This window comes from Tursiops truncatus, chromosome 11 (genome assembly GCF_011762595.2).
Source record: "Tursiops truncatus isolate mTurTru1 chromosome 11, mTurTru1.mat.Y, whole genome shotgun sequence".
Classification (NCBI taxonomy): Eukaryota; Metazoa; Chordata; class Mammalia; order Artiodactyla; family Delphinidae; genus Tursiops; species Tursiops truncatus.
The window spans coordinates 64,316,466-64,342,998 of record NC_047044.1 but is presented as its reverse complement, the minus strand read 5'-3'; the positions used below and the strand labels follow the sequence as shown (position 1 = coordinate 64,342,998).

The 26,533-nt window shown below is 59.9% G+C and overlaps 1 protein-coding gene across 9 annotated transcripts in view; it reads right to left on the bottom strand.

Moving 5' to 3' along the window:
* HDAC7 (histone deacetylase 7) overlaps positions 1-26,015 on the bottom strand; it is a 35,795-nt gene extending 9,780 nt beyond the window's left edge. The window contains exons 1-14 of one of the 9 annotated variants that reach the window (XM_033866865.2): positions 20,145-21,275; positions 9,685-9,735; positions 6,324-6,511; positions 6,098-6,188; positions 5,730-5,841; positions 5,045-5,160; positions 4,690-4,815; positions 4,217-4,308; positions 3,939-4,034; positions 3,622-3,802; positions 3,258-3,454; positions 2,920-3,093; positions 1,535-1,754; positions 137-270 (exon numbers count right to left, since the gene is read on the bottom strand). In XM_033866865.2, the coding sequence (XP_033722756.1) occupies positions 137-270; positions 1,535-1,754; positions 2,920-3,093; positions 3,258-3,454; positions 3,622-3,802; positions 3,939-4,034; positions 4,217-4,308; positions 4,690-4,815; positions 5,045-5,160; positions 5,730-5,841; positions 6,098-6,188; positions 6,324-6,511; positions 9,685-9,735; positions 20,145-20,559 (2,193 nt within the window). In that variant the 5' untranslated portion in view covers positions 20,560-21,275. Of the gene's footprint in view, positions 1-136; positions 271-1,534; positions 1,755-2,919; positions 3,094-3,257; positions 3,455-3,621; positions 3,803-3,938; positions 4,035-4,216; positions 4,309-4,689; positions 4,816-5,044; positions 5,161-5,729; positions 5,842-6,097; positions 6,512-9,684; positions 9,736-11,466; positions 11,531-15,517; positions 15,648-20,144; positions 21,276-25,480; positions 25,842-25,951 lie in introns of those variants that run through there. The other 8 variants (XM_033866866.2, XM_073788768.1, XM_033866870.2 and 5 more) reach the window with 8 other exon arrangements.
* Positions 26,016-26,533: the final 518 nt, after the last annotated feature.

Genomic DNA, 26,533 nt, shown 5'->3' with positions numbered 1-26,533 from the left:
CCCTGCTCGGCCCCTCCCCTGCCACTCCCACCACCCCGCCGCCCCTCATCTCACTCTGGCTCCAGGGCCTCCCAGCCCCTTCCCTTCTGTGACCCTCAGCCCCTCCGACCCCACAGCCCCCACGCCGCCTCCTGACCTCGCACTGGCTCCGGAGCCCCCGCTCCAGCAGCCGGGACCAGATGCTCTGGATGCGGCCCGCGTGCTCCGGGTGCCGGCTGTTGTCTCCGCAGGAGCACTGGTGCTTCAGCATTACTGAGTCATAGACCAGCCCTGCGGGGAGCAGGGGTCAGGGCCAGGGCCCCGGGGAGTCCCCACCCCCAGCCCCACCATGGAGCCAGGCCGGGCACACCCTCCACACCCCCGCACAGCCCCACATGCCCCATCCTGCCCCTCGGAGCCCGTACGCACACCCCCAGCTGCTTACCCAGGCAGCCTTGGGCACCTCACCCACACATCAGGCAGCCCTGGCCAGCACAACCGCCACCCAGCCGCTGCCTTCCCGACTCACTGACCCCCCCACGTGGCCCAGGGACAATGACCATGACCTCAAGAGCTCAGAGCCTAACACAGGGAGGCTGATGCCAGGGGCTCGCACTGCATGTCAGGACCCAAATAGGCACCCCCGAGCTGGGAGCTGGGAGTCCACAGTGGGCCACGTGACAGGACAGATGCAGTTTTGGGGAAGTGACTGTTTCAGCCTGACCAGCAGGACGCCCAGAGGAGGGCCCTGCACGCTGCCAGTGGGAGGGTCACTTTCAGAACATCTCGGGACATTAGGCTCTTCAGAATGCTCACAGCATTTGACCCGGGGATGCCACTCCTTGACAGTGACCCTCAGGAAACAATCCCAGGGATAAGGGGAGATTTATAGAAATTTACAAGGAAATTCAAACGAGCAAAAGTGAGTAACCACCTAACTGCTCAACCCATAGGAAATCTTTAAACAAAAATACTGTGATGACATACTACAAGATCTCATTTTTAAAGTTTAATTATATCACAAGGTGTTCATGATGTGCAAAGTGAAGGAAGCAGGATACAAAACGTAGCCACAAAATGTACCGTATGTGAGATTTATACATGTGGCTAAAACAAAGACTGGCTTGAAATACGGCAGCATTTACAAGGGGTTGCCTCTGGGTGGCGGGATACCGGCTGGTGATTTTTGTTCCATTCTTAGGCTTTTCTGTATTCTTCAAAATTTCTAAAATGCTCGAGTTATTTTCACAAGCAGAGCAACAATAATAAATATCGTTTTTGAAGGCCCGGACTAGTCGTCAGGAGACCTGAATTCTTAGCTTGGCCTGACTGCCAGCTTGCTGTCCCCTTTGATTTCCTGAGCCTGGGTCTCCTCAGTTGTAAAATGAGAACCACCAGTTGCTCCACGGGACGCTGGGGGGATCTCATAAGACTAAGAAAGTGTTCTGTGGCCTTGAGAAATGTCCTGAGTGAACCATGACACAGACATGGTCCTCTGCCCCGAAGCTCCGTGTGCACCCAGCCACTTCCTCCTGCCCTCCAATCCGGGCCTTACCTGTGGTGAAGGGCAGGGTCCGGGCAGGGGTCTCTGAGCTGGGCAGGACACGGGCCTGGCTGGTGGGCTCTGGGGTTGGCAGGGAGGCAGGCGCGGCTGGGGAAGACTGAGCCCTGGACAGAGGCCGGTGACCGCCCTGGGCCAGGGGAGGCAGCACGGAGTCCCCAGTGGCTCCCCGGGGGAGCCGCCCAGCCAGTCGCTGCTGCTCCCAGAGGTACACCTGAGGGACACAGGGGTCTCAGTCTCCAGGTTCTCAGTACCCTGCTCCATCCACCTCTGCCCACAGCCTTGGAAACCTCCATGCAGGCCCCTTTTCTGCAGAAGCCTCTGGCCCTGCCTCCCAGCTGGGCTCTGGTCTTTGAGTCGCTGAGCTCCCTGCCCCCACCAACCCCCCCGAAAGGTCTGCACCCCAGAATGACCACCCTATTCCACCAGAGCTCCCTGGGCCCTCGAGACTCCAAGGTGAGAACCTGGGTGAGGGGCCTCAGGCTGGCTCTGACCAGGATCTCCTTGTCTCCAAGGACTGCCAACCACCCAAGGACACAGGGACCTGAGTGAGCCTACACGTGTGTGGCCTGCTACCACGTGTTACGGGCTGAGTTGTGTCCCCTCCCACCTCACATTTAGGATGGAAATCCTAACCCCCAGTCCCTCAGAATGCGACCTGATTTGGAGACAGGGTCTTTACAGAGGTACTCAAGTTAAAAATGAGATCATTAGGGTCAGCTCCAACATGACTCTGGTCCTTATGAAAAGGTGAAATTGGGACACAGATGTGGAAAAGAAGAAAGACGATGTGCAGACCCAGGGAGAAGGCGGCCGTCTATAAGCCAAGGAGAGAGGCCTGGGACGGCTCCTTCCCTCACAGCCCTCAGAGGGCACAACCCTGCCAACACCTTGATTTCAGACCTCTAGCCTCCAGAACTGTGGGAAAATAAGGCCTGTTGTTTAAGCCACCCAGTTTGCAGCACTTGTTACAACAGCTCCAGCAAACCAATACCCCACGGCTTGACGTGCACAGCTGAAGGGCTGAGCCCATCTCTGCCACACCTCCTGCCCTAGCACCTTCCTGGAAACAGTACAAGCGCTCACAGGGGAGAAGTCCTAGGGCAGGAATGTGTGGGGCTCTGTGAAAGGCCAGTCTCGCTGCTGGACGAGGGACACGGCTTCACCCTGAGATGGGAAGGCTGCTGGAGGGTGCGGCACGTGTATGTGTGCATGTGTCTGTCTGTCTGTCTGTAACTTGCTGTGGATTTGGCAGAGGAACTGTGGGTCCCAGAGCTGTCCCCTGTGCTGATATCCCATCTCCCTCCCTTCCATCTTTACCAGGCCCCAGAGTCTCCTGACTCTGCCTTCCACCGAGGGGCACCTGGGCACTACCATACCTGCTGGTGCTGCTGGAGAGGAACAGGGCCTCGGGCCTCATGCTGCCCATGGCTGGACTCCCTGTGCTCCAGGCCGTCATCCCCCAGCGGCCCCACGCCCCCGCCATCTGTCTCGAGGTCCTCCGCCGAGGGTATCTGCTGCAGTCGCGGCTTCTCACTCGGCTTGGCTGGCCTCTGGGGAGGGGAGATGCTAGCTGAGAGACATGCTGGGCCCCCAGGAGCCACACGTCCTCCCTCCGACCCTCCAGATCTCTGCCCCTCCTAAGTCTCCCTTCTCTCAGCCCCCAGGGTCCCAGTTTAGCAACCCCTCACCACCTCCCCTACCCAGTTCCACTCACCTTGATCAGCTGGACATGAGGTTTGAGCCGCTCCAGGCGGGGCTGCAGGGGGCCCAGCAGTGGGGGGGCAGTGGCGCTTGGGGGCAGGGGCTCTGAGCGGGTCCGGCTCAGCGGCCGGTGGAGGCCTGACCCGGAGGGCCGCTCGGTGGTCAGTAAGGACTGGGCAAAGTGGAAGGGCAGGGGCCCAAGCCCGGGCACTGGAAAGAACGGGGTGGGGGGCATAAGGAGGGAACCACAGGGAGGAGCAGAAGGAAGCAAGGGTGGGGCGGGGAGGGGGCGAGCCAGGAGGAAGGGACCCTGCCCACGCTTGGCCTTCAGCAGGGTGCAGGGATCCAGCCCCTCTCCTGTAGAAGCTGGGACTCACCAGTCAGCAGGGGGGCGTGAGAGACCGAAGGATCCAGGAGGAGAATGGGCTGCAGGCGAGAGGGCAGGGGGCCTCCAGCCTCGGGCTCCAGGCCATGGGGCAGGAAGAGGGGAGCATGGGGACTCGCCAGGACTGGTCCCCGAGGGCCCAGAGTCGCATGGGTCCTGCGGTCACCATCAGCCTGGAGGAGAGGTGGGGAGCATCACAGGGGAGAAGATCCCAGCAGGGAGACGGTGAAGGCCATCAGGTGGGGTGTAGAAGAAGGAAGAGAGAGATCTCGGGCGCTTGGGGTGGGGGAGGGCGCCTCAGCCACTCACCCTGGCAGGGGCGGGCAGCCCCAGCGTGATTGTGGGCAGCAAGGCGAACGGAGCCAGAGAGGTCTCCTGCAGCCGCAGCCGCTGGCCCAAGAGCGCCTGCCATGGGAGCAGGGCAGGGGTCACCGGTCCCAGACCTCCACCCCTGGGCACGCCTTCCCCAGAACCCCCAGGAGGCTCCGGTGGGGGCTGCCCAGACCCTGCGGCCCCAGCCTGGTCGGGCCGCCTGCTGAGAGGAGCCTCAGAACTGCCCCCGACAGCCCAGCCTGGCAAGGCCTTACCTCGGAGCCCAGGACCGGGTTGGGGCCGTGCTCGCTGTCATTGGGGGAGCTGCACCCTGACGCCGGCGTGCTGCTACTACTGGGGGAGGAGTCTGAGGGTTGGGGAGAGGGGGACACGCAGTCAGGGGCCAGGAGGCGGGGCCAGGAGGCGGGGCCAGGAACAAACCCCTTCCCCAGTGGGCGGGCTCTGCTTCCTGCTTTCTTCCCAGCAGGGCGGGCAGAAGGGAGGCCGCCTCCAGTCTCCAGTGCGTTTGGACACTTATTTGTTTAGCGTGCCCCTTCTTCTGGTCAGGCGGCAGCTTAGCCAACAGAGCAAGGGGGCGGGGGGTTCAGCCCCAACTTGCGCCCTGGCGAGTGCGTAGGACACCCCCCGACAGATGCCCATGGCAGCCCTGAGGCGGGCAGCCCTTGTCTGGGTGGGGCCTGACCCAAAGGGACCGGGCCTGCCACCCGCCCACCGCGCCGGGCCTCACCGCCGAGGGTCTCTGCCGGCCGCCGCCGCAGGCTGGGCGGGGCGCTCTCCTTCCGCAGCAGCGGGTTCTTCCTCCGCTCCAGGGACTTTTTGGGCTTGTAGCGCAGCTTCAGGTTGGGCTCAGAGACTGTGGGAACACCGGCGTTACTAGGCCCCCACCCCCACACACACCCCCCACCCCGGTCTCTGGCCTACGCCCTCCCTCCCAGTCCTCTCTGAGAGAGGCCAGAGAAGGCAGTGCCAGAGAGAAAGCCACCGGGTGCAGACTGTCCCCCGCCCAGCCAGGCCCCCCTCCCTGACCCTCATCCAAGGTCCTTCCTTTCCCCTGGAGGTCCCTGCCGGCCTGTCCCACGCACCTGTCTTACGCAGAGGGAAGTGTTCTGGGGGGTCGCTGGGCAGGCTGGGTACAGGAGGCAGGAAGCTGCTGAGCATGGAACGGGCAGCTCCTTCCGTCTCCAAGGGCTCAAGAGTTCTGTGGGGTGAGTGCCAAGGCTGCTTCAGAGGGGCAGGCATGCCCAGAGGCCTGACAGCCATCTCATTCCACCCTTTGGGACCTGCTAAGGAAGGCAGCAGCCCGCAGGGTCAGGAAGTGCCTCGCCGGCAGGAATACCGGCCATCTCCAGGTGGCAGCATTGGGCCACCCATCCTACCTGCAGCCCACTGGTGATGCCGCCCTCAGACCTAGGCATGGGAGCCAGGGTCCGGGGCTTGGATAAGGGCCAGACACAATGGGAGGATCCTGTTCTAGGAATCAGGATGTTTTTGTGATTACAGGAAGATATAAAGAGAAAAGAAAGCGTGGTGTGTGTGTGAGAGTGTGTGTGCGACAGGCGGGGGAGGAGCGATAATTAAAGAACAAGAGAGCAGGTATCAGTTGGGAGAGGGGTTCGGGGGAGGCCTTATGATTAGAAGTGAGGGGTGAGGATCAGGTGATGGGCAGCTGGGAGGAAGAGGTGGCGAGTGTACGTGTGCTCACAGGTTGACATCCAGGGAGGAGGGGCGCGGCAGGGACACGAGGGGGCAGGTGGGAGAGGAAGTTACCTGTAGGGAACGCTGGGGCTATTGGGATGGACCGTCCTCTCTAAGGCTGCCTGCTGTTTCTTCAGAATCACCTCTGCCAGCTTCTGCTTGACCACACTGCTGGCTACGGCACCTGCAGGGGCAGAAATCATCAGTGGGCTGGGGGTGGGTGGACTGGTGGCCTCCCTGGAACATTCTCTGCCCGTTGCCCTGACCACGCCCCCAGGACGAGGCATCCCAGGGACCCCTCAGGCAAAAGCCAAGCCTGAGGCCCCACCCACATTCGCCGGCAGCGCCCAGCAAGCAGAGGGGGACCCAGGCCGGCACTCCCCCGTCCCGTGCCCACGAAGGAGGCCGTGGACACCGGCTGGGGAGGCCTCCATGCTTACTGCGCTTGCTCTTGTCCTTATTGAGAAGCTGCCGCAGCTCCTGCTCCTGCTGCCCCACCTGCAACTCGGGCAACGGCGTGTCCATTGAGAGCTGTGGGGAGGGCCGGCCGCCCAGGGAGGGGCGAGGAGTTGGAGACGGAGGCGAGGGTCTGGGGAGGCTGAAGGGAGGGAGGGGTGCCGGGTCTGAGCTCGAGGCCGCTGCGCGCGTGGGGAGCTCTATCTTTACCCTCATGGTCTCCGCCGAGCGCTGGGTCTGCAGGCCAGCCAGGAAGAGGTGGTGGTGCAGGCGCTGGGGGTGCTGCAGGGCCAGCAGCGTGGGCTCCGGCGGGGGCTCCACCGGGGGCCGCTGGCCCACCCGCAGGTCCATGGGCTGGGGCTGAGGGCCTGGCGTGTCTGCGCAGGGCCTGGGGCAGCCTGAGCACACAGAGAGGGCAGGGTCGGCCGGAAGGCTCTGCAGGTGCACGGTTACCTCATCAGCCTCCTTCAGATTCACTTGACGATGGTAAAACACCCTCCGGGGACCTCTTCCGCACTGCACCCTCCCCACAGTCCCGCACGGTGGTTATTCTCAAGCCTGTTTCACCCATGAGAAAGGAGGTCATATAACTACACAGTCTATCGCTGGTGCTGTGTGGATCGAGCTTTCTGACTCCAAGCACAGAGTTTTCCACGAAATACGCTGCCTCTCCAGGCCAGGATTGGGGGCTGAGGGCCCTTTAGTGATACATTCTGGGCCCTGGCCTCTCCTTCCCTTCTTCCCACCCTGGAAGGAGGATTGGGCCCAGCTGCCCTCCGATGAGCTGCGCTCCGACACAGCGATCGGACAGGCAGTCCCCTTTGTTCAGCCTCCAGCCCCAAAGGGCGTCCCAGGCCCTCTCAGTTGCCATCCTCCCTACTCTATCCTAGGCCACAGGATAAAGGAGAGGTGCCTCAAAGCCACAGCCAGCCCTGGCCTGCGCCCTGGGCCTGCACAGCCCACATGTCCGTGGAGCCTGCGCCCAGGTACCCTCACGCCAGCTCTGGGCCTCAGCAGCCTCAGCTGCCTCTTCTCGAGTGTCCCCTGCACCCATGCCAGGAGCACCCTGCCAAGGCTGTGGATGCAGGGGCTATTTATAACCAGCCACCAGACCAGGTCCTGTGCCAGCCCCGCCTGCTGGGCCAGGCCGGGCTCAGCAGCCAGAGACACTCTGAGGTGCTCAGAGGTGGACAGTTATCCTGGAGAAGGGGAAGCAGGTGGGGCTGGGAGCAGGTGCCCTCAGACAGGGCACACAAGCGGGGAAGCCTTTCCGGAGAGGCCTCCTTCAGCTCATCCAACGCTGGGCCTCCCCGACGGGGGCAGCCACAGGCCGTCCTCTGGGCCTGAGCCGGGAGGACTGGAAGGACTGGAAGGACTGAGGAGGACTGTGGCAAAGACCAGCTGGGGAGTCAGGAAATGCGGCATCTGGGCCCAACTCAACCATTATCTTAACATCCACAGCACACGTGCACAATCGCTGCAAACCCTTCTACCTCATCACCCCTGTAGGCCCTGGGAGGTAGTTATTACTATTCCCACGTGAGGAAACTGAGGCGCAGGTGAAGGGACCTGGCCAAGGCCACCCAGCTCGGGGCACAGTGAGCTCGGGCTCCGTCCTGCTGAGGCCAGTGCTCCGTCTCCGTCTTCCCATTGACTTCCAGGAAGTCACCTCCCCTGCCCCACCCGCAGAGGGGTCTCTCACTGGGCAAAGGCAGAGGGGCTTGCAGTAGGTGGTCACTAAGTGGTGTCTGTTCTCACATTCTCTGACCGTGAGATGGACACAAGAGAGGAGCAGAGGAGGGAGATGCCCTCACGACTCTCTGGATGTCAAGAGACCGGAGCGGGTGCCTGAGCACCCGATATGGCCAAGAGCAGGCAATGCACTGCTTTGATGTTCCCACCTCTTGTTCATGTGTCCACCCAGGGACCCCAAATTCTCATTCTGGTTCCATCTGGGCCTCTGATGCCACTGCACTCCCGCCCCAGGAAAGGTCTCAGTCTTCCCACGTCAGGTGTCCTGGCTTTCCGGGGTGACTCCCCTGGTGATGCAAGGGGGCCCTCAGGGCACCCAGGGCAGGCCACCCAGACTTCAGCCATACAGACTGGGAGCGGCCCCCTCCCTCTCTCCCAGCAGTGCCCCGGCCTCCAGAGCAGAAGGCTGCTGGGAACATGGGAGGGGCTCTGCCTGCAGCCCTGGCAACGCCTCTCAGGGTGACTCAGCATTTGGGGGTCTCCACGGTCTGATGCTAAGCCGGCTTCTGTCAGCTTTGCCTCCCACATCTGCACACGGACCCCCTGCCTCAGCCGTCTGCTCCTGTCCAGTCACAGCCCACGTACCTCTGAGCTTTAGCTCACACGTCCCCCTGCTGGTGCCGTCCTCCTCCCTCGAGTCTACTTTTCCAGATCCTACCCTGACTTCCAAGCCCAGCTGGAGTCTTCCCTCTTTCCTGGACCCAGCCCAGTGCCCTGCTGGGTCAAGCCCTCTTCTGGATTTCCATCACACTGGCTGCTCTGTGCCCTGAAAGCACCGCCCAGGCAGGTACCAAATCTGAATTAAGCTCCAAGGGCAGGGACTTGGTTTTGCCTACTGCTCACTATCCCATCACCTAGAACAGTACCTAGCAAGCGACAGGCACCCAATAAATACTGTTTGATTCGATGAATAAATCTCTATATCCTCGGTGCCCTGGAACAGAGGTGGGGTTCATTAATGTTTCTTTTTCCAATTTCTGTCTTTAAATTTTTAGAAAATTACACAACTAGGAGAACTAAATAACAGTAGGTGGTGAACTTACTGTTTCTTGAATGGATGGACAAACTGCTTAATCAGCTGCCCCCTCCTTTGGAACTGGTCACATATCGCATTCGACTATTATTTCCCTTTTTACTTGTATATCTTGTCTCCCCACCTGCCTGTAAGCTTTTGATGGCTAGGACTGAATCAAAGAGGATAGCGGCCTTCCGTTCTCCCTGCCGTAGTTTGGGTGTCAGGTGTGCACCTTGCACCCAACAGGCCCTCGTCCGGTCCAGCCCCCGCCCCCGCCCCATGGGCACGTCCTAAACCCTCCTCGCCCAGCACGGCCTAAGAGCAGCGGGGGCAAGGAATGGTGAGAGACCCACGGAGAGGGGTCCTCTCCCTCCCGCCCGAGCAGCACGCGGCATCTTCCCACCCCGCAGGGCTGGTGTGAGGACTGCAGAGCCTACAAATGAGAATGCGCCGCCTTGCCCAGAGCCCCCGAGGCAGGGGTCCGAGCATAAGTATTAGCTTCCTACTTGCCTTCCTGTTTCACTGCACCAGCATGGACAAGGAGAGCATCCTGCCTTTCCTTTTCCTGTTGTGCTTCCCAGCTCTGGGGCCAACCTGGATCCAGAGCTGCCTCTCTTATCCCCCCTCTTACCCCTTCCCCACAAAACCCCAACTTCGCCCCCTCCCCCAGAACCCCAACCTCCCAACTCTCTGGCCAATCAGCCAGCCACCGTTCTGAACCACCCCTGAGCTCCTCGCCCCGCTTCTGTCCTTCCCAGCGCATCTTCCACTCCCCACCACACTCTCCCTCAGGCCCACTCTTACCTGTGCCAGGGGGACTGGGGCAGTGGGCACCCGGGCTCACCTGGGTCCCATCTGTAGAGAGAAGAGAGATAGAGTGAGGCGGCTGCCGGGAGGGGCAGGGGAGGCGGAAGAGAGAGGGCCAAGCCAGGCAGGCCGCCTGCTGGTCCAGGAGGCCCCACTCCAGCCCAAGGGCACCTCCACCAGAAGCTAAGGGAAAAGACAAGACCCCACCCCATTCCTTTCCTCGGACTCCCGTGCCGCCTGAGAGCGATCCCCAGTTCCATCTTCCTCATCTGATCTTTCAAGCGGCTCAGGTATCTTGCTCCGCCAGAGCTCACTCCACAGCAAGAAACTCAGGAGGCCCTGGTTTACGCAACGGTGCCCTCAGCCCTCCCTGATGTGCTCAGATACAATCTTCCTTGGGCAGCCAAACCAGGCTCCCTTAGCCCGAAGGGGGAGAAGAAGGCTGGGAGGTGAGGTGGGAGAGCACGGCTGCTAAGACTGCACTAAGGATGCCAGGAGGGAGACGGGGAGAAAGGGAGAGCAGGCCTGAAGGGGAACTGGGGCCCCCTCTGAGGCTTCCGCAGTGTGGGAGGGACCGGGTCGTGGCCTGGAGGTCAAGTCAGATCTGGTGGAAGCTGTGAAGTGGCGGGTCTGGAATGCATAGCTCGAGGGCCCCACGGTAGGAACCCCTTTCCTCCTCCTGTCCCATCCTGGGTCCTGCAGCCTCTGTGCCCCCCGAGAAGAGAACCACTCAGCCGTTTTCGTGGATGACCTCAAAAAGAAGTCTTTCCTTCTGGAAATGGTCACCTCTCCCGGGCTCCTAGGCTCAGCCCAGGGCCCTCCATTCCGTTCAGAACCCATGGAACCCCACGGTAGGGCCGGTGCTGTCGGCAGCCGAGAGGCCCGGGGATCCCAGGGACTGGCTGGGGTGGAGAAAGAGAGAGCTGAGTCCTGAGGCCACCTTTCCCTCCTGCTGTCCCAGCTCAGGGCCAAGGGGATGGAACCTGGAGCCTGGAGGCCTCCTGGAGGCGGATGTGGTAGAAGCCCTCCTCAGGCAGAAGGGGCATCTTCTGAAGGACAACTGACGGGCGCTGCACTACTGCCTAAGGGGCAGCCCCAGTCCTCTTCCAGAAGCTGGAAAAGGAGAATTCCCTGCAGGCGGGAGCCTCTGGGGGAGGCGGCAACTCTGGGCACAGACTCCCACCAACTGCCCTCAGACACTAGTGGCCTGCGCTTCGGATGACGACATTTGGTAGGGAAATGCCGCTCCACCTGTTCAAATGCTGCCCGTTCTTTGAAGTCCAGCACGAGGCCATCTCCTCATGAAGCTCACCCTGACCACAGCCCCCTTACCATCCACAGCACCCACTCTGTGCCCCCCACCTCGACACTCCATTAATCCAGGTCTCTGCGGTGTCACGGCTAAGCCATGCCCATCTGCTCCTAACACCTTGCTGGGCACCTGGCATGCTCTGTTAGGAACTGGCGACTTGAACACAATGGCCCCCTGCCTAGCACACGGCATGCGTATTTCTCAGGGTTTGTGAGCCTCAAGGAACAGGAGTATGGGAGGCAGCCTCCCCTCCCCAGGATGTGGTAGCCCCCTACCCTGGACTCTCTTAGGACCTCCCCTTTCTTCTGCGGGACCTGGTCCTCCAAGAGAGGTTTCTGAACTGGACTTCCGGGTGCAGTCCCGGAGACTGTGTCTGGCCTGGAGTCCTTGGCCTCCAGTCCCTACCTCCTGGGAATTCTCCCCTAGCTCCCTCGGTCCCTGCCTGAGGGCTGGCCAGCAACACTCACGCGTGGGAGCACAGCCAGCTTCTCTGTGCCCAGCTCCCCTGGTAACCATGGGTTCCGGACACCGTGCACCCTGTGGATAGGACAAAAGCTAATGGCCCTGAACTCTGTCGTGTTTGTTACGGGGCCCAAAAGGGATGTTCTGTGATGATGATCTATGATGATATAAACTCTGTTCAGAAAAGCTGTGTGTGTGTGTGTGTGTGCGCGTGTGCGTGTGCGTGTGTGTGTGCGTGCGCGTGTGCGTGTGTGTGTGTGTGTATTGCCGACAGGGGCAGCTTCGAAAAGCAATGCCTCGAAAAAGTTCTGCTTCTCCTCCAACCCCCTAGGTTTGTACTGAGAGCCTTTGGATTCAGAAGAGCCCAGAGCAACAGAGATAAGATCTGGGGGACAGCTCTCCTGTGTACCAGAGAGAGGAGAGTAACTAAAGGCACCCAGTCAGTGGCTGAACTGAAAGCAGAAGCGGCATCCCAGGCTTGGGGATGAATCTGGGGACCCCTCTTCTCATCAGCCCCTCTCAAAGCGCCATTACCATTAATTTGGGGTCAGACTGAAATAAAATCAGGAGTGAATGGACCCGAGGGACAGAAAACACTGCATAGGGCTGGACCCTTCTCCACACAGCTCCGGACCTGGGTGGAGAGCTCTCATTTCTGGAATCCTGGCCACCCCCCTATTTCTACCTTCTTTGGAAGCAACTCTGGTCAGGCTGAAGAGGCAGTTTACCTCGTGCTGCGGTTCCTATCAAGTCACCTTCCCCAACCAGACACCTGATCTTACCCAGAAATCCCACCCTAATGGGTCCACCCCGGCCCTCAGCAACCTCCAGGGCAGACACAAATGCCACTCTTCTGTCCCCTAAGCACAAGCTGGCCTCCCACTCCTCCCTTGTTGCCCCAGGCCCTCACCTGCCCAGCAGATGCGACTGGAAACCCGAGCCTGGCCTGACCGCCTGCTCTCCCAGTGCTGCCAGCCCTGCATCAGGGGAGGGCTTCCCCAGGAGCAACGCCACCCACAAGCCCCCTCCTGACGCCTCTGATGTCTTTGTCGAGGCTGTGTCCCCCTCCCTGGTCTCCTGAGGAGCTGAAAAAGGAGAAGCAGGCAGACCCAGGCCCTGCAGGCAGAGGAAAACAGGCAGGAGCAAGAGGCCAAGCCCTGCGTCCAGGGCGGACTCCCTCCACCACCCGCCTGCCCTCCTCAGCTCGGGTCTGCTTCCCCTGACATGGGCAGACGAAGTTTGACTTCGCGGGGGGCTGGCAAAGAAGACAAAGCTGGGGGTGAAATGGCTTCAGGAAGGTCCAAGAATAAATAAACAGAAGAGAGAACATCATGGTTGCCCGACTCTCTGACACTGAGTGAGGACTGTGCAGTGTACATTAGGACCTGATGGGGCTTTAGAGATTGTGCAGGCCAACACTCTCACTTCCCAGAGAGGGAAAGAAAGAGGGCAAGGGGCTATGTCATGGTCACCCAGCAGGTCAGTGGTACAGCCAGGCCAGACCAGACCAGTGCAGGGGGAAACCCAAGAAGTGGATCCCAAAAGCAGGTACTAAGTACCTCTGTGTGAGGTCACTGGTCCAGGTCTTTTTTTTGTGTGTGTGCGGTACACAGGCCTTTCACTGTTGTGGCTTCTCCCGTTACGGAGCATAGGCTCTGGACGCGCAGGCTCAGCGGCCATGGCTCACCGGCCCAGCCGCTCCGCAGCATGTGGGATCTTCCCGGACCGGGGCACGAACCCGTGTCCCCTGCATCGGCAGGCGGACTCTCAACCACTGCGCCACCAGGGAATCCCTGGTCCAGGTCTTGAAGGGATGGAAAAGTGAATAAAACCTGGCTCTCACTTTAAGGAGTTTAAGGTACAGCCCACAGGTGTTGTTTTTTTAATTGAAAAGTACACTACTTGCAGACACCACAGTAATTCAAAGAGCCCCTGAAAGTATGAAACCAGAAGTTTCTCACTCATCCAACTCCCTAGACCTTCCCTAGACTCAACCCCTTTTAACAGTTCCTTGTGTTCCCCTTCCAGAAATTCTCTGCTGGTTATTAATTCTATTGCTCAGTATCTTGGCACCAAGCTGCTTATTACTCAGATTTATCCAGAGCCCAGTGGGCTGCTCGCTGGCTGGAAACTCCTGCCCCATGAAGTGACAGAAGTGAGGGTCCACAGAACAGAGGCCATTGGCTGTGAGGTCAGATGGACCTGGGTTCAAACTCTGACTCCCTCAGTGACCGGCAGGGAGAGCCAGGGACACGTCGCAGCCTGGGCAAGACTTGGCTATGCCTCTGAAATAAGAGGATAAAGAATATGGACGGGGAAGAGGCTGTGTGAGATGAGCAGTGCTGTGTGTGAAGCAGGGAGCACATGGCGGGTGCTCCCACAGTGGTCGGGATTCACACTGCTTGCTCCCAGGCTAGTCTGCAGCCTCCCTCTGGCACAAGCATTTCGGTGTCTGATACCACCTGTGTCCTCCCCTCGTCTGCCACAGTCCACTGTCTCCCAGATGTAGTCCCGGTCCCATCTCTTATCCCGACTCTCCCAACCACAGGCTCTTCTCTTTCTCCGCCCTCTGAACTTTTGTAAACTAACACTTTACTATGTGCCGGGAGTTGTTCTAGGTGGCCTACGTTTGCTAATTCGCCTAACCCTCATGACAAACCTATGAGGTGGTTACTGTTTTTATCCCCATTATATAGACTAGTCAACTGAGGCCCAGCAGTATTAAATAACTTGTCTGAAGGCACAGAACATGGGAGTGGCTGAGCTGGGACTCGAGCCAGGCAACTGGGCTCCAGAATCCATGTTCTCAAGCAATGCTCTCCGCTGCTGCTCCCCAGCACTTCCACTGCCACAGGCCAGCGGGGGGGACAGCAAATGCAGGACCCGGCAGGGCACAGGGAAAGATCCAAAAATCCCATAGCCCCCCAGAGACCCGAGCCGGCGGCCAACTCCAGCCCTGCTGCAGGTTAGAGGGCAGAAGCTGCCTGTTCCACTTTTGGGCCCCCGTGAAGACAAGCCCCCCCAAATCACTTATAGATAGCAACTGTTGACTCTGCAGATTCTAAGAAATGATTTCGTACTGTACGTGGGGACAGGAGCCGGCGACCTTGGAAGAGCACCGGCTTCATCTTCCAGGCGGTCGGGTGCCCTGCCCTGTCCCTTCTTTAGTTGCTCCTGAGTCCCTCTGAGGCTTTCTCAAAGCACGCTCCGCTGGGAGGGCGGGCGGGGCGGGCAGAGGCTCGGCTCCCAGGTGAGCGGCCTGGGATGTGGACCTGCCCAGACAAAGGCCTCCAGTCAGGCCGAGGCAGGGGGCCGCCGCTCTGCAGGCTCAGCAGCTGTGCGCCAGGCGGGAGGCTGGACGTGAGGGCCGCAAGGCCGGCCCTCCGCCTCCGCAGCCAGCATGCCCCTTTCCCCGCGCCTGGGGCCCTGGGGCAGCTATTTTTAGCTCTTGACACCTGGGTATTTTGCAGCCGCAGGATGTCCGGTTTGGAGTCTCTTTCTGGGAATCCCACATGGGGCAGTTGTAAACAGCCCCACGCAGCGGCGGCCCGAGCTGGGAGCCGGCACCCCCCTTTCTGCTGTTTGAGATGAATCAAACAGGAAGCAGACGTAACCATGGCAGCGGCAGCTTGCGCTCCCTGGGGGTGGGAAAGCGTCCTCCCTGGCTCCTTGTCCCTGCCCCAAGTCCATTCCATTTTGTGGCCTCTCCTCACAGATGGCAGGGGGAGCTGGGCCGTTCTGAGTTGTGAGCGGCTGGCAGTTCCTGGGACTGGCGCTCCCTGGAGAGCCTCCCTGCCCTCTGGCAAAGAAAACCAGAAGTCCCTCCAAGCCCGGCCCGCCCCCGCTCCCGGGGCCTCTCGGACCACCACTCAGCCTTCCCTGGCTGCCCTCTGTGAAGGTGGGAAAGGGTGGGCAGAGCCACTTGCTCAGGGGCCCAGGGCGTGCAACATCCCTGAGCAGGCAGGTTCCTCCAGTCCCACGCCCAGACCCCTGGTCCAGCCTGCCCTAGGGTTTCCCAGGTCCCGAAAGGCCTCAAAAACCCCAGTTCCCACTTACCCTCACTCCCCTGTTCCCGGAGCACCAATCCCTGAAACAGGAAGTTCAGCATGATGTCTAACCACCATCTTTCCTATCATAAGCAAAACAGCCCGAGCAGTCAAGATGGGGCCCCCATCTGTAACACGGGGAGAAGAGTCGAGTTTCTATCAGCTTCTGCCTTTGTCTCTCCCCCTCCCCCACCCCCTGGTGCCCCACTTAGACCAGCTGCTCCCTCTTAGCCGCCCGCCAGCCCCAGCCAGTCTTTCTCAAGGGCCAGCGCTTGCCCCAACAGGAAGCACAGTCACCGCCCCGGGGCTGTCTCGGAGCCGCTCCTTTCTCCCCTCTGAGGTCTCCTGTTCATGCCCTCGCCCTCACTGATCCCTCAGCTTCTGGAGACCCTGCTTCCCTGCGCACCCCCCCTCTGCCTCCCGCCGGTTCTGCCTCTCCCAGATGTGCCTTCCTGGCTCCCCTCACCTGTGCCACCCACGAGGCCACTCAGCCCACTCCCGAGACTGCCAGGGAAAAGCTTAAGCTATGATATTAATGTCCATCGTTATTATTTTATTATTAGCAGTAACTAGTAGTATTAGTATGATCAACAACCACGTGCTGAATGCTTACTGGGTGCTGGTTACTGTGCTGAGTGTCTGACTTGTACTATCTCCTTTGGTCCTCACAACCACCCCATGAGGTCGATACTGCTACCATCCTCACGTTACCAAGGAAGGAAACTGAGGCTCAGAGAGGTTAAGAAACTTGCCGAGGTCACACAGGTGGCAAGTGGGGCTTCTGGGACTCCAGAACCTAAGCTATAATCACTACACTGGTGTTTACAACTAGTCCCACCCACCGAGGTGAGGTAAGGCCACCAAGGGGTCACACAGGACACAGTGCGGTCCCAACATCTGAAGGCCTGGGCGTGACTCACATGTTCTCACAGTGCCGGTACTCCATCCAGAAAACAACAACAAAAATAAAAACTGAATCATATCTGCCCGTGTCCCTCACTTGCTTCTTCATGTCCAGGAGGCACTCCCCGACCCCATCCTCACTTCCTTTTTCATCTTACGGCCCCATCCTCACTCCCTTTTTCATCTTACGTTTTCCCTGCTTTTTAAATGTACATATTACCATTTTATCATTTCCTGTAAGCTGCCCCCAGCAGGGTATAACTAAACGAGCAAACCCCCAGGTGCCAGGGAGCATCAATGCTGTGTGAAAGCCCTCTGGAAACTGTCAAGCCCTGTCTAAAATGCACGTTGCATAACCAGAGCAAGACCCCCCCCACCCCCCAGCGGCTACTTGGGAGTGAACCAAATCCCCCAGGGAGGGGATGGGTGCGCGCTCTCTCTCTCTCTCTCTCTCTCTCTCTTTCTCTCTCCCTCTCTTGCCCAGGCCTCACACACCCGGGCAGGCCGCGGGCAAGGATGGAGGTGCCCACAAGTGCAAAAGGGAGCACCCATCTTCAGGGCAGGCTCCCGGGAACTAGGAACAACACCAAACAGCCATCAGCACCCTTGGACCTGGGGCGGGGAGAGAGGCCACAGCGAGACCCCGGCCTGCTCCATGGCCTGGGGCATCACGGATATGAATCCGTGAATAGCAACAAGCTATGAATGCTGGCACTCACAGGGATGCCACATTAATATTCATGACAGTGAATACCAGATCCCCATCCCCGTGATGCCCCAGAATCCCACTCATTTTGCCTGTTATTTTTGGAAGATGGCAGAACTCTGTCGGGCAGATTCTCCAGGTGACACGATTCCCTTTTGTGGCCAGGGCTGCCCTTGAGACTCACTCAGCTGGGGTTTTTCCAGACCACAGATCCAGCCAGGGTGCTTAACACAGCTTTCAGGGAATTCAAAAGCCAGATGCACAGTCCTGGGTACAGATTTGGACAAACCAGCTGTGAAGGACAATTTCTAGCCAACTGCGAATGCGATGAGATGAAAATTTACTGCACTGGAAGGTGGAGATCACTGACTGAAAAGAATGGCATACGTGGTATGGCCTCGTTTTGGTAAGAAGCACGGTGTATAAAGGCATGTCAGGAGATGGGAAGGTGTACACTGAGGTACCGTGGCAGTGATCTCCCACTGCTGGGATCGGGATGTTTCTTATTCTTTCATTTTTGCTCCTCTGTGTTGTCTGATTGCCTACGATGCACAGGAACTGCCTCTGGAATAATAAAACAGAACTGATATGTGTATGTGCACCCACACGATATCAAGACGGCACTGCCAATGGGCGGCAAAGTCAGGATGCGACCTCTGGTTCCCGTGAGAACTGGGACGTAGGGCTTTCACTGATTCCACGTATTATATTCTTGGACCCCATATCGTCTGGAGTTCCGCATTATCTACAGCTCAGCATCCTCCGCTTCTCCCGAATCACACAGAGGGCCTAGCACAGGCCTGGGCACAAAGTCAGGACTGACTTAATGGATGCCTGTAGGCTGAATAATGATCATTTCCTGAAAGAAATGCCTGCTGCCTCTTCCAGGGCCACTGTGCTGGGAATACAGACTGCTGACATCACTGACCTTCTCATCCCTCCTCTGCCTCACGCTCCTCTTAAAAGCTGCCAGGGAGGGGGCTAAAATAAAGGTCACCCCAACAGATGCTGGCAAGGTACTTACTCCACAGCAGGGCCATCAGGGCCAGTCCCATCCCAGACCCTCCCCGGGGCCAGCTGGCAGCGAGGCCCTCAGGTTCCCCCGCATCCTGCCTCACTGGGAGAGGCCAGGGGTGGGGGAGTGAAAGAGAGAAGGGGTCCACCCTGCGACTTCTGGCTATAGACTCCTGCCGTTCCAGGCCCTTATGGGTGGAGGAATCTGGAACAGTGAATTTGGCCTGGTTTTTCCTGTGAACTGGGGCCGAGCCCAGTTTCTGTTCTTCATGTCTTTAACATTCCCTATCCCTGACCTTCAAAAATATGAACAATAACATCAATAACAGTGATAATATTCTGTGTGTACTGACTTCATACCAGACACGGTGCTAACCTTACTTACTTTAATCTTGAGAACAACTCCAGGAGCTTGAAACTACGATTATTTTCATATTACAGAGATGGAGAAACTGAGGCACAGAGAGCTGTGTGCCCAAGGTTACACTCAGTGGTTTGCAGGAGAAACGAGGACACTGCCACATTCCTCCCTCTGTGTCCTCACTCGGAAGGCCCTTCTGCCAAGCTCTGCAATGGGCACAGGAGAGTCGAGGGTGACCATTCTCATCTGTAGGGTGCATTAGAATCCACTGAGAGTTAACACGCGCATGTGAGCAAATCCCCACGTGAAAGACGAGGAAATCAAGTCTCAGAGCCCGTGGCAGCCTCGCAGGAGGTCCCAGAGCCATTCAGCTGGGATTCAAACCCAGGTCTTTGGTATGAGAACGCAAGCTTCTTCCCCTCTATCACACAATCTCCTTGGCCCAACTCTCAAGATGGCTCTGAAGGCCTGGAAGGGAGATGCACAGCCTCTAGCACCCCGGAGATGAAGCCTGCGCCCAGCCCCTCGCCCGGTGGGGGTGGGGTGCTGTGCCAGCACCTCATCAGCGACTCCACCGACTCCACCGTGACTCACTCCTGGGACCCAGGGGAAACACAGCCCTGAGCTGCGGGCAAACACGGCCTGCCGCCTGCCCCGCCTCCAGCTCCCCGCCTCCACATTTGCTAACCGAAACCCGGCTGTTGCTATTTTTAACCCTCCAGCTCCCCCTGGCCTGGGGCTCCCCCCTTCACCCCACCCCCACCCCCTGCCCCAACCGGGTGCTACCAGCCCGTCATTCTGAGAGCAGTTCCACAACTTGAACGCCCAGGAGGGCGCAGCGGATGCCCGTGCAGGTTTGTGGGGCGAGCAAAACAAGACAGTTACGGCCCGTCGCCGAATTCCCCCACCCCGACGCTTTCCGAACCTGTGGCTCCCCGCCTGCCCCGCTTCTCCCTGTCATCCTGGCAGCGGGGGAGGGAGGAATGGGACTTCCAGGGCTGGGGTGGGGGGGACCGCTGCAGGAGCCAGAGCTGGCCTCCTCGGGGTGCAAGAGAGCTGAGCTGGACTCCCGAAGAGAGATGGGGTCCCCTTCATTCCCTCCAGGGCACCAGGCTCGCCCTGAAAGCCCAGGGTCTCTGCCCACCAGGGTTTCCAATCCCTGCAGGCAACATGGGGAAAAAAGGAAGTGGCTGGTGAAGGGGTGGGGATGGAGAGTTTAGTCCAGGGCCCTCCTCATGGGATGTCCCCTCCCCATCCTGGGCAGAAGGCCTGGGAGACACAGGAGTCCAGGGGGTGACTGCACCCAGCAGCCTAAAGGAGGCCAGGGTTGAAAGACTCCAGGCAGCGGGTTGGAGGGTGGGAGGCCTGACGGGGCCTCTTCTCTCACGTGAGGGCTCCTCTGATATTCAGCTCTCTGAGCAAAGGGCCCGACCATCCTGCAGCTGCCAGCTCTGGGGCCCCAGGGAAGAGCTACCACGAGAAGAGCCCGGAGGTGAGAGGGTCTCAAGGCTGCTTGCTGATGTAAAAGTGAACCTCCTGAGACGGGGGTGAAGAGGTGGGGCTGCCAGGGGACCGGGGGGGGGGGCACTGCCTTCTAGCTGTCATCTGCTGCCCCCACCCAACACCTCCCAAGCCCCCCGCTCAGAGGCTCACCCAGTTTGAGGAGCAGATTCCAAGGGCCCAGGAGCAGCTCTGGAGCGCCCAGCCAAAGATCTCCTCTGCTCCCTCTCTCCTGCCCCGGCCCCCCGCTCGGCCAGCCTCGGCCCTCCCTTTGCCCTGTCCTCGCTGGCCCCTGCCCCAGCCCTTCTTTCTGGTGTGTCCTCTCTTCCAGGGCCCAGCTCCTCTCTAAGCCTTGACACCCCCCCCCCCCGGGTGATTCCTGAGCCAGGTAAATAAATCCCAGTGGCCACAGAGGCAGCCAGGCTAGACCAAGAGAGGAGGGACTTGGCACTGGAGTTGTAGGGTGGGGAGATGGGAGGAAGGGAACGAGGTGGGAGGAAGGTGAGGCAGGAGGGTCAGGAATGGGCTGGCACTTGAGAGAGGCTGCCGCCTTCCCAACCCCTGACATGTCGACAGGGCCCTGGACTCGGCCCCACGACGGGGGAAGAGGCTGCTCCCCCAGGCGCCGAAGCAGGCTGGGTCCAGCCCTGTCCAGCCCTCCCTCCTCCTCGCCCCTTCTGCCAGCCTCTGGGGATGGCTCGAGCAGCCGAGACCCTGCTGTTCCCTGCCAGGCAAAAGGCTAGAGATTGCGCTCCAGTCCCCTGCCAGCACTCAGCCCAGGTCTCTCACCTGGACCCAGGCGGTTGCCAAGAATGGCTCAGAAGCTCTGAGGGCTCACTTCTAGTCTGGGGGGGTGAGAGCAGGCATCGATGTCACTTCTCAAGCAGGCCTCCCCTGGCCGCCCTGTCTAGTTAGTGCCACCTTGTTATTCTCTATCACTGCACCTGGTTCATTTCCTTCTTAGGGTTTAGCGCAATGGGTAACTAGGTGTATATACTCATTTCTTTACTTGCCTACTTGTCTTACTGTCTCCTCCACTAGAGTGGAAGTTCCCTGAGGGCAGATGCCCTGCCTCTGTGTTCACTGTGTATCTGTGCCTGGGACCTGGCACCCAGCAAGGCTCAGTAAGCATCCAGTGAGTAACGAAACAGCTGAATGCCTGGCTCAGTAAAGGGGGCCTTCTGGTTGCCAACCTCACTTTTAGGACTGACGAGCAACAGTTCCAGGACTTCCCCAGGGAGGAGGAAGCAGGATATAACAGGAAGAGCAAGGTCGGGAAGCCCGGGACCCCAGGGAAAAAGGTCAAGGCCCAGTAAGCATCCGCACCAGTCCCATGTGGTCCACGGCATCACGCTGAGTGTGGACATGTACACCGCAGGGGACGCATGGGTGGGTCCTGGATTGGTCTTGAAAGGCTTGAATTTTGTCCTGGTTCTTCCTCTTAATATCCCTGTGTCCTTGGACAAACCACATACCTTCTGTGGGTCTCAGTTTCCTCAAAAGAAAATATGAAGAGATTGGCAGTCCTCAAACACGGCTTTGCACCGGCTCACTGAAGCGCATGTCAAACTCCAGATTCCTAGACCCAACCCCTGCGGACTCTGAGTCTATCTGAAATGGGGCCTGAAGATCTTTATTTTTAATACATTCCCAGGTGACTCTAAAGCAAATGCTCTGGGAACCGGCATTTGAGGAGGGATGAAAATGCTTTCCAGCAGATACCTGGACTTCCATTAAAAAAGCCACTCCTGGGCTCCCCTGGTGGCGCAGTGGTTGAGAGTCCGCCTGCCGATGCAGGGGACACGGGTTCGTGCCCCGGTCCGGGAAGATCCCACATGCCGCGGAGCGGCTGGGCCCGTGAGCCATGGCCGCTGAGCCTGCGCGTCCGGAGCCTGTGCTCCACAACGGGAGAGGCCACGACAGTGAGAGGCCCACGTACCACAAAAAAAAAAAAAAAAAAAGCCACTCCTGCACAGGCATACGTCCCCCCAAAACGTGTCCACACACCCCACGCAGAGCCACGAATTGCAACGGTGCACAGCTCTACAGACGACACACATCTGCACTACACGTGTGCGTGTTCCCCAGACACCCAACAGAGAGCCACCACGTGGATCGCCACCTCTACATACACAGCCCAGGGGCACACATGCAGGCCCACCACCACATACCCAGTGTGCACACACACCCATCACATGCTGACCCACACTAAACAGACACTATCCTGAATTTATTTTGCCTCTGGGAACTGGTCCAGGACCAAAGGAGCTATGCTCTGCTGATGAAAACATCCCTCCCGCCTCTGCCACCCCCCACCCCTTGCCCCAGGCAGCATGCTGTCCAGCTCCCCCTTCGAAGGGGGAGAGCTGCTGGAGGACAGTGGGGAGATGGGATGAGGGGAGGCACAGAGCCCTCCCCAAAGTCCAGCAGGCCCTCTCTTTCCCGTCCCCCCGGGGAGGTGCAAAAGGGCCTCCACCCAGCCCAGCCCCCCACCCCGACCCCCAGTGCTCGCTCAACCCACTTGCCTAGATTCCCAAGCCCTGGGCCTAGGCGCCAAAATGGCAAAGGAGGTGGCCAGATTGAGGGACTCCTCCTAATACTCAGACCTCTAAGGAAAGGGCTGTCTGGGGGCATTTTCCTGCAGCTCGAAAGCCTGGGTCCCCCAGGGAAGGTTGCCACAGAAACAGGGGGAAATATCACAGGGAAACACAATACCCGGTAGGGTCACCTGCTGACCAGGCTTCCTGCTGTGTTGCCCACCCCCCATCTCATTGCCTTCTTGGCCTCCTCCTCTGGCCTTAGCCTAGGCCTCCTCACCAATGCTCTCCTTCCTGCCTCCCCTGGGTGAGGGAAAGCAGCTTTATGCAGAAACTCTGCCCCTTTTGGTTCCAAACAACAACATCAGGGATGGCCCAGAGCTGAGTCCCCCGCTTCTAATCCTACCAGCATCCCCACCACAGGAAATCAAAGCTTCCTGCCCCAGAGGAAGTGCCCCATCTAGTGAACAAATCCAACACATAAACGCACAGTCCCAGAGCCTTGGGGAGGACAGAGGCCAGCTCCCACGCCTTACCCCGGCCCTGTTTCCAGCAATACCCCACACCCCACTACAGGCCCCAGTCTCAACGCCGACTGAGGACAGGTCAGGGCCGAGGCGTGAAGGGGGCATGGGCAGGACCTGAGCCAGGCCAGGGGAGAAGAAGGCCAGGAGAATGGGCATGGGCAGAGTTAGAAGGTCTGGTCCCAGCCCTGCTCAGCCTGCCATTCCCTGGCTGGGTGACCCTGGGCCTTGCATTAGCTCATCTTCTCTCAGACCCCTGCCAACTTCAAAATTACTAGCTCTTAAAATGAAAGGTCAGGAGAAGGAAGACAAAGAGATGCCAGGGGTTACGCAGGCTTTGGCCTTGGGCAAGGACGCCTGCAGCTACAGGAGGGTCCCCGCTCGTACGCCCATCACACATGCGTTTCTCACTTCCAAGGGCTTCATATCCGAATTGAGGAGAGGATGGACGAAGAGAAAGTTCCAACTCTCATTCCCAGACCAGGATGAAAGCTGGGGTCCATTATTCCTGAAGGAAGTGGTCGGCATAAGAGCCCCCACCGATCCATCTCCTCCTCTGTGGTCATTTTACTGATGGGGAAACTGAGCTCCAGCATAAAAGCGGAGCGACCAGTTTAGATTCTTGGAATAGTCAGTGCAAGACCTGAATGCAACCTTCTCAGCCTCGGGATCACAGCTTAAGACTTGGTGGCCAGAGAGACACCCATCCCTGGGCTCAAGCTAAGGAACACAGAGACCTCGGGAGAACACTCCCCGGGGCCATTCCAGATGTTATACCAAGAAGCAGCTGTGAGCCTGGCCAAGCCAGGGATGAGAACCATCAGGGGACTAAAGGCAGGGGAGGAGTCCCAGCAGGTCCAGGACCTGGTTCCAGTCCAGGTTCACTGGGAAGAACACAGCAAGACTGCTTTGTGCCTTAGTTTCCCCAGAAGTGACTCCACAGAGGAGGAAACTTACTTATTAATTCAGGTGCGTAGAGGGAACAGAGAGCAGAGTAGGGAGGCTGAGATGCTGAGCAAGGAGGAGCTAAGAGATGTGTAGTAGAGGCTGGAGAAGGAGCTTCCGAGAGGGCTGGTATGAGGACAGGAGTGTGTGGCAGGCTAAACCCCTTGGAGGACCTGGCCTGTGGGGTGCTATGGGGGAGAAATGGGCCACCGAGGTGGCCCATTGGGAGGTAGGAAACTGAGTCACATTCTCTTTGCTTTCAGCCCAGTGGCTGGGCAGGGGTCTTAGGAAGGTTCCCGTGGATCCAGGTGCAAGTCCAGGGAACAGGCTGATGAATCCAGATGTTGAGTCCCCAGCAGGGCCACTGAAACTGGAAGGCAGAGCTGGGCCTCAAGCAGATGTTGAATGAGGGTGTGGGGAGGGATGGGCAGCAGCAAGACAGCCAGTGTCCAGATGCAGGGGGAGCCCTCTGGGGTATGCAGGACAGCCAGCAGGGACGGGGAATGGCCTGGACTTGGTGGGAGGAGCACCAGTGGCTGGCAAGGTCAGATCCGAATGGGTAGCCTGGGCAGCGGGAGGAAAGGAAATGGGGGTAGGGGGAGCTGGGCGGCCTGCAAGCCCCAGAGGTCGGTCTCTCTCTCTTTCTCTCTCTCTCAGCCCACAGGCCTAGAAACTCTGGGCGTCAGGGCCCAGCCCAGCTGCCAGATTTGCCGCCTGCTCTTACTCCCCAGGACCAACAGACCGCAGGCTTGGGGGGCACACATCCTGTCCCCCACCACTCACTACACAGCCTGCGGTCACCATCTTCCCGCGCCCCTCCAGCACCTCCGCAGCTCACTCGGGCACAGGTGTCTCTTCACCCTGATGGGTGAGCAAAGGTGGGGGGCGGGGGCGGTGCTGAGAGAAACCTCGCTGTCAGAGACCCTCCCTCCCAGGGATCACACTCTCCCCAGCGGAGGGGTCGGAGTACGGTCCGGCCGGGATTCGCGGGATGGGGGCGCTGATGTCCGGGGCTAAGAGCCCGGCCCCAACTCAATGGGTCCTGCCCTTTGCCCTGCGCTTCCCAACCTTCCGCTCCGGAGCACCGCCCCCTCCCGGGGCCGCGGCAGCCGTCCCTCACTCCCGGGTCCCCCGGTCCGCTCTCCCCGCAAACGGGGGTGATGGGACGCCGGGCCCGCGCACCGGCGGCCCGGGGCCTCCAACTCCCTCCCTCGGGCCTGTCGCTGCCCCGCGGCTGGCGGATGTGGGCGCCCCGCTGGAGGCCCGAACCCTCCGGCCCCGGAACCAGCCCGGGCCGGGAGCCTGCCAGAGCCCCGCGGAGACGGGCGGGGCGGGCACGGGCGGGGGGGGCGCACGCCGGGCCGGGCCCGCGGGGCCGCCCGGAGCCCGAGCCGGAGCCCGAGCCGGAGCCCGAGCCCGGGCGGGCGGCGCTGGGTGCCGCGCGCAGGGCGGGGCGGGCGGGGGGCGACAGCCCAGTACTCACCAGCGCCGGGGCTGTGCATCCAGGGGCCGGGGCCCTCAGAGCGGGGGGCTCATGGCGGGGCGGGGGGCTGGGGCGCCGGCCTCACATCCCCCCGGTCGCCGGAGGCTGCGGAGCGACTGTGAGACGGCGAGAGGAAGGGAGGGGGCCGGGAGGGGGAGGGCCCTGGCAGCCCGGCCGGCCGGGTAGGATGACAATGGAAGGAAATGCTTTATCTGAGTCTGAGAGCGGGCCAAGGGGGAGGGGAGGGAGGGGGCCGGCGCTCGCGGCCCGGGGACACACCACCTTGCAGACACGGCGCGGCGCCCGGGCTGGCGGGCGGCGGACACCCCGCGCGGCCGGCTCGCGGGGAGGCAGCGCCGAACCCGGAACGTGGGACGCGGCCCCGACCCGCCCGCGGATGCCGCGCTGCCGCCCAACCCCGGCCGCCGCGCGGCGCAGCGACCCGCGCACAATTCCCGGAAACTCAGATACCTGAGCGCACGCACCCTCGCAGACAGCACGTACGCGAGCACACATCCATGTTTACCCGGGGCAGACTCGTTCACACAGACACTCTGCAGGGGAGGACCCCCGCGCTCACAAGCACACATACGTACGGCCCACCAGCCAACAGTTACAGAGGGGGACGGCGGGACACGCGTGGAGCCCCCGGTCCCGGCGAGGAGTCCCAGACAGACACCCCCGCCCCCCGCCCCAAGCACGACTTGCCTGAGGAAAGTTCCAGGATCTGATTTGAATCACTGCCCAGCCCTCCCCCTCTGCCACCTCCTCCCCCCCCCCCGCCCCGACCTCGCCAGCTGAGGGGAATCGAAGGGTCCAGCCTGTTCCTATTAAAAGAAAAAGGGGGGTGGGGGTGGTGCGGATTTTGAAAGTTCTCTTTTTTTAAAGAAATTTCTCAAGGGATTTCCTTCCCTCCTCTCCTCTTCCTCTCTTCCTCCCATTCCTCTCCCCCCACCACCCTCCCCCCTACTTTCCCCCTCCCGGTCCCTATGAGTCAAACTTCAGCAATGTGCCCAGTGTCTCCCAGTGCATTACAGCGGATCACAGAAATGT